Raw genomic sequence first — 10,000 nt, 5'->3', positions numbered from 1 at the left:
CCCCCCCCCCCCCCCCACCCCCCCAGATGGTGTCGAAGCCAACCCCCCCAATCCCACATGCCCTGCAAACACAGACACACACACACACACACACACACACACACACATGCAACAGTGGCATTTCTATGAGCCTGCTGCACCTGTTCAATATGCATCTTCCAAATCACACACATACACACACACACACACTCTCACTGGCCACGCAATACACACGTATCGCACCTCAGAAGAGAACAGTCCCCCCAGCCCCTGCCCCCCTCCAACCCCCCCAACCCCCCAGACATCCACACACCGGCAACAAAATGGTATCAATCACCTGTGCACTGACTGGCTGCAGCAGCACAGAGGCAAACGCTTACAGAGCACACACAGAATGCAAAGCATGAGCGAAAAAAGTATGTAGGCTTGAAATCGGGCCACCTTTGTTAACCCAGGAACAACCTCCCTGGCCGCTAACAAGGCTCGTGACATTTGGAAAGGGAACGGAGCAGAATGCCGCATGAGAATATTACCCTCTTTATTGTGACACGTAACTTCCGGCTGTTGCAGGAGTGAGAGTCAAGCCAAATGGTTCTTCAAGGGCTGGAATATGACGCCCGCTTACTTGTAGTCGCTCAAAACGTTCAGGCTGAATATGTGTAATGGCCTGAACCATGGTGGTTAGGTAGAACAGGCCCAGGCTAGTGCTGGTGGGATAGAGATATCTACTTCCACAGCTCCTGCCTAAAATGTGTCATATATGGCAATAGCCCCACTAATGCCAAGTGAAGAGGCAAGCTAGCAGCAAGAGGATTCTCTCATAGCACAAACATGGGATTTTATTAGGCTATTATGAACCTGCATGTTGAGCCATTAATTGTATTATTACTCATTTTGTGCGTGGACTGGTGAGCTAGCCTAATGAGGTCACTGATGATACAAACATGTGATTGTTTAGCCAGGAAGCTAGCTACTAGTAGCCGCTAGAGCCTAACAAATATACCTTTGTTTTTTGTTATTCACATGAGATCCATATGATAGTTTGCATAATATGTATAGCTTTTTTTTTTAAAAGCAGCGTTTTCTATTCATAGTCATAGTCAAGCTGACTTCTTACCTTGTAAATCGAATCAAACATAAATAATAAACCATTTTGACGATCTAATGTAAATAGCGCTCGGCCTCTTTACTGAACACTGAAGCATGACATGAAGGCGAACAAACCTTTTTTGCAGAACAACCCCCCCCCTTGCCCCGCCGGAACCTTGATGTCGACGTGTCCGGCGGAATGTGGGGCACTCGAGAGTGCTCAGAGTGGTCACAGAGGTTACAAAAGCACTATGTCAATTCAGTCCATTCATTTTTCCCATTCAAACCTTACAACGGAATGAGCGGATACATCAAGTGTGCATCAGCTAACACGGAATTTCATCAACGCCACACGAGTCTTGGTGAACGCCTGTTAAATACACACACTAGGCTGCCTGGTTTCCCTGTTAAGCAGCCTAGTGTAGCATTGTTTATTTATAAATTTATTTATTTTTCTAAATTACCGTAGACCTGTCTGGAGGTAATTATATTGTTGTTAGGTTGCAAAGCGTAAAGACTTGTTTGTGCAGTCTGACTTACACACACACACACCCACCCACACACACACACTATAAGTGGCCTTGACTCAGTGCTGGGGAACACTCACAGTAAGGTAAAAAGAACGTAGCTACTTAGCTAACCACTTACCTACTGTGAGGTAAACTTTTGATATCTTAAGACATTTGTACTTTTCCCTGCATATCGTCAAGTCCTCTGGACAAGGAGCTAAGGTACACTAAAACAAACAGTCCGTAACATGATCATTAAACAGAACAAAGAGAAAAAAATACAATGAGATTCTGTACCATCTTTGATATCATGTGCACGAAAACAGGGACAACGATAACACAAGCCACAAACAAATAGGAAGTCTCTGCAAGGTAATTGCTTCCGGCGTTTGCTATCACAAATCCTTCCACCCTGGCCGATGGGACCGGGCCTGAACACGACTCCATCAACTTAAGAAGACAGTAAGGACGCGATGGATTCCCTGATACAAGTGTCAGTGCTCCGGGAAATGCACTGGCGAGAAATAACTGTCTAATAGGAGGGGATGTGGTTTGTACGTGAGTCAGCATGACTTACTAGGAAGGCGAATACTGCGGTTGTGCCACAGTGACAAACATCTATTGGCCCCTTGAAAGCTCACGACTATGAACCAATAGAACTTTCTTTAGACTCTAGAGGTACCAGCCCTGGCTGATGTAATTATATGTAATTTGCATAAGGGCTGATGTAAATTTGTCCGGGAATTGTGGGTAGTGAAGTTCATACGAGACAAAGCTCTGCATGGCAACATTCCAGTGTACTGAAACCTTTATCAATCCCATAATTGGCACTGAATTTAAGGCATTCATAATTCAATACTTCTTGAGTGCCTCATGCTTACTCATAATGATTCATGAGTAACCCTTTACAACAATGGTGCATTAATTAACCATTAATTAACATTAGTTAATTTCATAATAGGCTTTACTTGCAATGAACTACAATATAAATAGTTGAATGTGCATTAACATATCTTAATACAAGGCTAGTTATTATACCCTAAGTGTTCTATTATTTATTGATTAGGCCTGTAGGCTGAATATGGGGTAATAAAGTAGTAGTAGTTGAAAAAAGGGTTCAACAATGCTTTTTTTTTTTTTTCTTGGGCATGTGTTTTAAATCACAAGCTTTGATATTTTCAAAAATATGTTCTACGTGAACTTTGCTTGAATTGTATTTTTAGTACCTTTGCGGCAGAGATCGTTTTGGCCCGGAGCAATGGGAAGCGCTGAGAAATGTTGTCTTCCCTCGGAATGAATGATGAGAACATTTTGGCTCCTACCCACGGTGGACACCTCCACAATGGCCGGACAACAATTTTAATGAGTTGAACCGACAGTGTTGGAAAAAGGGGGAAATAGAGAACAGAAATAAAGAGACGACAGACTGTAGAGCATTATAATTTGTCATTTTTACTTATGGCCTTTTCTTGCTAGCTTTTGACACGTACATTTGTATTCATGCCCTCTTTACATCATATTATACAAGATAATCAAACAGTATTAGTGTACACGTATTAAAAAACAAATCAATACTAAATAAACAGTCATAAGCTTCTGGTCAGTTTAAACAAAGGTTACTGTGCAGCTACACCCGGCTACTAAAACGGTACAACCTAAATCATACAAACAAAAACACATGTTTAGAAGACTTCTGTCTGTGAAATACGAGCGTAGAAGCCCCATCCCGGGATCTCTGGGACAGTTTAACAGGCTACTAGTGGTGGGACACACATCTGTGGTTACCAAGGCGTGGATTATAGCACCTCGGTTTTGAATTACGACTTTATAAAAGACACATTCAACTCGACTGTCACCAACCGCCCTCTATCTATCTATATATCTATATTTATATATAGATATATAAAACGCTCACAGACGGATAGTCTGTGACGGGGTGTAGGGGAAGTGGAATGAAGCACCTTCTGCAGACTTTGGAGGGCAGGTGGGCGGAGAGACATGTTCCACATTGACGCAGAACGGCGCGTCTGCCTGCTATTTCCCCCGTGTTGCCTTTTTTTTTTCTCCCTTTTCTTTCTTCCTTCCTTGAACTCTCTACGGTGACATCAAGAGCAGCTTCCGAGGCGAGCCCTGTTCTTACGTCTTATCTCGCACGCTTTCCCGGTGGTTCTCATCCCTTTTCAATTGGCCTTGTTTAACTCCTCCCTCCAATCAACGCACCACTGTGGTGGCCCGATACATGGAAATGAAATGAATATGCACCATAGCAACAGCTGTAGACGGTCCTGTCGTGACATGAGGTCAGAAATATAATGGGATGTTCTGGTGGCAATTGTTTCCGACAGCGGTTATTTCTACCTCGGCACACCTAACACATGTGAAACAGCGTGTCTCAAAAGGTTGGGGGAAATCATAGATATACTGTATATGTTTCATTTAGTCATTTTATTGAACACATAAATCATATCTTACTTCGTCACAAGGCACACATATACAAACACCAAAGCGTCATATTCGCTACTAGAATAGAACTACGCAGAGAAAATTAATAAAAAGTTTGACATTTTCAAAAGTGTCAGAACTGAACTTGGATTAAAACAATGAAGCCCAGTACCGCCCGTTCCTTCCCTCGCCAGTTGGGGGCGCAGAAGAGGCGGGGTTGCGTCCCTAACCAGTATTCAATGAACCAGGAGGCCTGGGGGGGTGGGGGGGGGGGGGGGGGGGGGGGGGGGCAGTAAGGTGTGGTGGTGGTGGTAGGGGGGGGTATTCAGGCGTTTGAAGAGCGAGCGAGAAGGGCGTTCGTTGATCATCGAGAGGGAGGATTTGAGCGAAGGGAGGAGTGATGGCGGGTGAGGCAGATATGTCAATCACCCGGTTCGCAAGAGAGAGAGAGGAAGAGAGAAGGAGGAGAGAAGGAGGAGAGAAGGAGGAGAGGACGAGGAAGAGCAGTAGAGGAGAGGAGCAGAGCTCTGAGCCGACTCGTCTGATAAGACCAGGCTTAAGAGAGCAGTGTGTGTCTGTGTGTGTGTGTGTGTGTGTGTGTGTGTGTGTGTGTGTGTGTGTGTGTGTGTGTGTGCGCGTGTGTGTGTGTGTGTGTGTGTGTGTGTGTGTGTGTGTGTGTGTGTGTGTGTGTGTGTGTGTGTGTGTGTGTGTGTGTGTGTGTGTGTGTGTGTGTGTGTGTGTGTGAGCTGTGGAGGAGGTTCAGCCCCTGGACAACAGCAAGAGAGAGAGATAAATGAAGAAGAAACGAGAGAGAGAGAGAGAGAGAGCGAGCGAGCGAGATAGATAAATGAAGAGGAAGCCAGAGAGAGGGAACGGTGCAGAACGCGAGTTGAAAGGAGCTATAGATAGAGCAACAGAGATTGCACTGAAAACAGAGAGGAGAAAAAGGGGAGGAAGAGGCAGAGGAGGAGGAGGAGGAGGAGGAGAGAAACACAGAGGGCTCCTGTCTCCAGTGTGTGCTAAAATAATTAGCCCTGGGTAAGGAAGAGGTGCTGGAGGGAAGTGTATATGTGTGTGCAAAAATGCAGCGGTGGTGACGGTGGTGGTGGTGGTGGTGGTGGTGGTGGTGGTGGTGGTGGTGCTGGTGGCGGTGGGTGTAGCAGAGGTGGCGGTGGCGGAGCTCGCGGGAGGCAGTGCACCAAAGTGCCAGAGGATTAACGGGGCCTTAAAATAACTCGGACCGAAAGGCACCAAAGCCTCCGCCGCCCTCCCCCTCCCCCCCCCTGGTTTGGTGCCTTTTGTCCCCAGCCCCCCCGTCAGCGTGTCCGCAGGACCGGCCAAAGGAAGAACCAACCGGAAGAAAAAAAAGCGCTGACGTCATTTTCAAGGTTGTCGGTCACACGCCCTCTGTCCCTCTGACGGACGCCGTCTGACGGACTGACGAACGCCGTCTGACGGACTGACGGACGCCCTCAGACGTCACGGCGACGGCTTGAATGTGTGATAGGGGGGGGGGGGGGCTCTGTCTCTCCCTCTCTGTCTCGCACTACTCCCCTCCCTTCTCAGATCTCTCTTATCCACCACCCCCCCCCCACCCCCCCCCCCCACACACACACACACACCACACACACACTAGGGGGGCCTGGGCAGAAATGTGCAGCTGTTTCCTTGACGCCGGCCACTGTGGCAGACGGGGTGGGGGTCAGAAATAGCCGCAGCGTTCTGAGCGCGGGGGGGGGGGGGGCAGACGGCCACGATACGCCAGCTTCCCATCAGCCACAAAGCCACAACAAGACTGAGGCACCCTGGGGGGCTGGGTGGGGCGGGGGGGGGGGGGCCGTGGACCCCCAGCTATGAACTGCATCTCTAGAGCCCCGAGGTCTCTCTCTCTCTCTCACTCTCTCTCTCTCTCTCTCTCTCTCTCACTCTCTCACTCTCTCTCTCTCTCTCTCTCTCTCTCTCTCTCTCTCTCTCTCTCTCTCTCTCTCTCTCTCTCTCTCACTCCCTCCCCCTCTCCCTCCCTCTCTGACTCCATCTCCGGCGTGTTATCCCTCCACTCTCTCCCTCTGTTTCCCTTCCCTTAATGGCTGGCTATATTTTTTCCCTGTGTGTGTGTGTGTGTGTGTGTGTGGGCGTGTGCGTGTGCGTGTGCGTGTGTGTGTGTGTGTCTCACAGCCCCAGAGTCGTGCGCTCTTAAAGGGTCCACTTAGGGCCCGGTTGTCCCAGGGCCGTAAACATTAAAGCAGGGGGCAGAGATGAGCCGCTGGAGAAGACGCATTTAGTGCCCCTCTTTCACGAGGGGTGCTAAGACGTGTGTGAAGTTAGGCCCCACCCTGCGATGCTATATGGGGGGGGGGTTCCTTACAGTGAGTTTACGGTTCATAAAGACGTTATGTGGTTCCACCACCACCACCACCACACCTCCGCCCCCGCACTCTCCTCCTCTTCCTCCTCTTTTTGTTTTTATCTTCAGGTGGGGTGAAGTCATTACGTGCTGGAGCTACTGATACTACTGGTGTGTGTGTGTGTGGGGGGGGGGGGGGGGGGGGGGGTGATGCTATTCTTACAGCCAGTGACGTGTGGAAAGAGGAGAGATAATGTGGAATAACGGGCGGGGTGAGGCCCCGAGGGAGGGGGGGAGAGGAGCGAGGGGGGAGTGGAGGCAGCCGTCGAGAAGTCAGACCTTTATCTACAGGAGAAAGACAGAAGGACAGACAGGCAGACAGGAGAGCACGGCAAGAAGGAGGCCGGAGAGGAGAGGAGAGTGGAGAGGGACAGAGCAGGGGGGGGAAAGGAGAAGAAGAAGAAGAAGAAGAGGAAGAAGAAGAAGAAGAAGAAGAAGAAGAAGAAGAAGAAGAAGAAGAAGAAGAAGAAGAAGAAGAAGAAGAAGAAGAAGAAGAAGGAGGGAGAGACAGAAGGAAACGAGAAACAGATCGAGCCGTTAGAGTTCAGATCACTCAACGTACGGACTGAATGATGTAGAAAAGTGCCAGGAGAAAGGGTTAACAGTGTGTGTGTGTGTGTGTGTGTGTGTGTGTGTGTGTGTGTGTGTGTGTGTGTGTGTGTGTGTGTGTGTGTGTGTATGTGTGAGGTTGGTTTGAGGGGTTTGGGGGGAATGTTATGGTTAAATATAAGGAGAAAGGCCATGTGTTGGTGATGGTGGCGGTGGTGGTGGTGATGGTGGTGGTGGTGGTGGTGGGGGAGTAATAGGAAGATGGAGAAAGGGAGTGAGGAAGGAAGACAGCTCGGAATAATGCATCCGCTGAAAAGAGCAAACACGCTATCCCCCGTTGCCCGCGATGTCGCGATCCGTATCGGCCTCACCCCCGAGTGAGCCTTCCCTCCCCAATCCCTCGCACCCCCCCCCCCCCACCCCACCCCCGCCGCGGATAGAACCCGACAGAAAAGAACCGAAAGTAAGGCACACACTCCCAAAAAAAAGAAAAAGAAAAATAAATACCTAGGGGCCCAGCTTTAAGGTTCTGTTATCAAACTTTTTTTTTTTCCTTTCTCTCTCTCTCTCGCTTCAAGTGGCATATCTTATGACCTGCCAAGAGCTCTCGAGGGGTGGCCGGCATAGCATAATAGATTATCTCCGCATCTCAGATCCCGGCCCTGGTATTGGCGTGTCTGTACGTGCTTTGGGCTGCGTGGGACACAGAGCGGAGATACGATTGGAAGTCATTTATCTAGCCGGTGGGCCGTGCTTGTCATTTTTCGGGCCAGTCATGAAGCACAGCAGAGATCTTCGCCACCGTGGGACATGCTTGTTTGTTATTTTTTTCACCCGTGCAGCTCCCCGTCGTACATTACTTTTCTCTTCCATTTTTTAAACGGCATCTACACGCAAGGCCGCTCGGGGTGAGTTTACTGCCCTCTACAGGCGATGAGAGGAACACCATCAACAATTAGTAATGAATCAGAAATTTGCGGTTTAATTGCTCGTCTAACGGTGAACGCTATAATGTGCGGTTCTCATCTTCGGTTTCGGATGACTGCATTCTGTACACCTCGACAACTTCCCTCCCTCCCTCCCCCCCCCTCCCTCCCTCCCCCCTCTCCTATAGCTCGCTCTCCCGCTTACTATTTAAAGGGAAGCCTCTCGGCGAGGTGCGACAGCCACCCCTTCGCCCCCTTCCCCGCGGCGGCGCCCCCGACCCCCCCCTCCGGGCCCCCCCCAGGGCGGGTCAGCTCTAAGTCGATGGTCATCAGCACGCGGCCCCCGCCAGCCTCCCCCCCTCCCGCCTCCCCCCCCCTCTCCTCTAGGCTCTTCTTCTGCTGCTGCTGCTGCTGCTGTCGTTCCTGTCGTTGTTTCTGAAGCCGCGCGAGCCAGGTTGTGAGGGCGGGCGCCCCCACGGCAGGGCTACCGGGCAGGGGGAGGCGTCGGGCGACTGCGGCCCACCCCCAGCCCGGCCCGCCGTCCTATTTTTTATCCTTGCGCGACTCCTGCTTCTTCTTGTCGGAGGACGCCTTGGCGGGCTCCGCGGACGCCGCGGGACCCTGTGAGGGGGGGGGGGGGGGGGGGGAGGGGGAGGGGAGGGGAGGGGAGGGGAGGGGGGTGGAGGGGGTAAAGGTGGTAAGGGTGGGGGGGGGGGGGGGGGGGCAAGGGGTTGGATAGGGCAGATCAGAACAGGAGTAGGAGAGTCACTTTTGGGAGGAAAAGGGGGAGGGGCTTGGGAAGAGGAGGGGATGTGGTCGAGGGCGTACTTCGGGAGGAGGAGTCTGTTAACATCGCCATAGTGGAGAAGGCGGAGCCCTGCCCCTCTGAACCCCCCCCCTCCCCCCCCCCCGATGAGGATATCGAACGAGGAGGAGGAGGAGGAGGAGGAGGATGAGGAGGAGGAGGATGAGGTGGAAGTGGCATGATGGGAAAATATTCTGACGCATTAAAGTAAAGCGGCAGGAAGGAAGGATGTGATTGGGATCGGGGGGGCGGGTATAGATCCGGGATCTCACAGAGCGAGATAAGACGTTGACATTTACACTGCGGCAGTCTGCGGCCTCAAAACCCCTCAGAAGTTAAAAGTTACGCCCTTGACTTGTGGTGGTGGGGGGGTGGGGGGGGGGGGGGGGGGGGGGGGGGGTTAGACGTTAGAAATGATGGTGGACGACAGATGTATGAGAGCAGACGGAGACGGGGGACGAGGAGAGGTGAAGAGATTGCCGACAGAAGGAGAGAGAGAGAGGGCCAGAAGGAGAGAGAGAGGGAGAGGGAGGCAGAGAGAGAGGGGGGGGAGAGCGAGAGAGAGAGGAGGGAGAGCGTCACAGGTAGAGAGTCCTTTTTAAGGGAGGGGGTAGCACGTCAGTGGGGGCGGAGTCCAGAGCTGTTGGTGGGCGGGGCAAAGGGTTGGTGTGGGTGGATGACAAAACAGGTGACCCGTTAGAGTGCGCAGTGGGACGCACACCTGAGATGACTACTGACATGAGCATGAACCGTTAACGACACGCACACGCGCACACCCACACACACAATCACACACACACACACACACTGTATTGCTCTCACTTACAGCAAATATATATTTGAGCTCCCGCTTTTCTCTCGGACACTCTATCGCTCTCTCTCTTTCTCACACACACACGCACACACACACGCACGCACGCACACACACGCGCGCACACGATCGGGCATTTCTCGGATTGCATGTGTACATGGCCTCACAGTGGTACGGTCGAAACGTGAACATACGCTCAATTCTACACACACCCTAGCAGGGAAGGGGAAGGAAGGTACGGGGACTGAGACCCAGGAAAAGGGATTCAATTTAGCCTTCGCCTGGCACATCCCTGGGCGACCAGCGGGGAGATACAAGATAGGACGAGATAGAGGGAAAGGGAGCAGACAGTCACCACAAATGGCCCGATTCCATTGTATTAACCTGTGCATTAACCCTGAGTGGAAGGTGTGAGAGCGGGGGGGGGGGGGGGGAGGGGTGAGAGAGAGAGCCTTTAAGGTCGTCCAAAAGATCATTTAAGCCGAA

The 10,000-nt window shown here is 51.3% G+C and overlaps 1 protein-coding gene across 3 annotated transcripts in view; it reads right to left on the bottom strand.

The window, feature by feature from the left end:
* Positions 1 to 6,124: 6,124 nt before the first annotated feature.
* mpz (myelin protein zero) overlaps positions 6,125 to 10,000 on the bottom strand; it is an 18,903-nt gene continuing 15,027 nt past the window's right edge. Inside the window, exon 6 of one of the 3 annotated variants that reach the window (XM_030362715.1) lies at positions 6,125 to 6,708. In XM_030362715.1, the coding sequence (XP_030218575.1) occupies positions 6,697 to 6,708 (12 nt within the window). In that variant the 3' untranslated portion in view covers positions 6,125 to 6,696. Of the gene's footprint in view, positions 6,709 to 8,330; positions 8,520 to 8,611; positions 9,344 to 10,000 lie in introns of those variants that run through there. The other 2 variants (XM_030362713.1, XM_030362714.1) reach the window with 2 other exon arrangements.

The sequence above is a fragment of the Gadus morhua genome, chromosome 8 (assembly GCF_902167405.1).
Source record: "Gadus morhua chromosome 8, gadMor3.0, whole genome shotgun sequence".
In the NCBI taxonomy this organism is placed as follows: domain Eukaryota; kingdom Metazoa; phylum Chordata; class Actinopteri; order Gadiformes; family Gadidae; genus Gadus; species Gadus morhua.
Note: the sequence above shows the minus strand (reverse complement) of the source record. Positions and strands in the feature narration are given on the sequence as shown.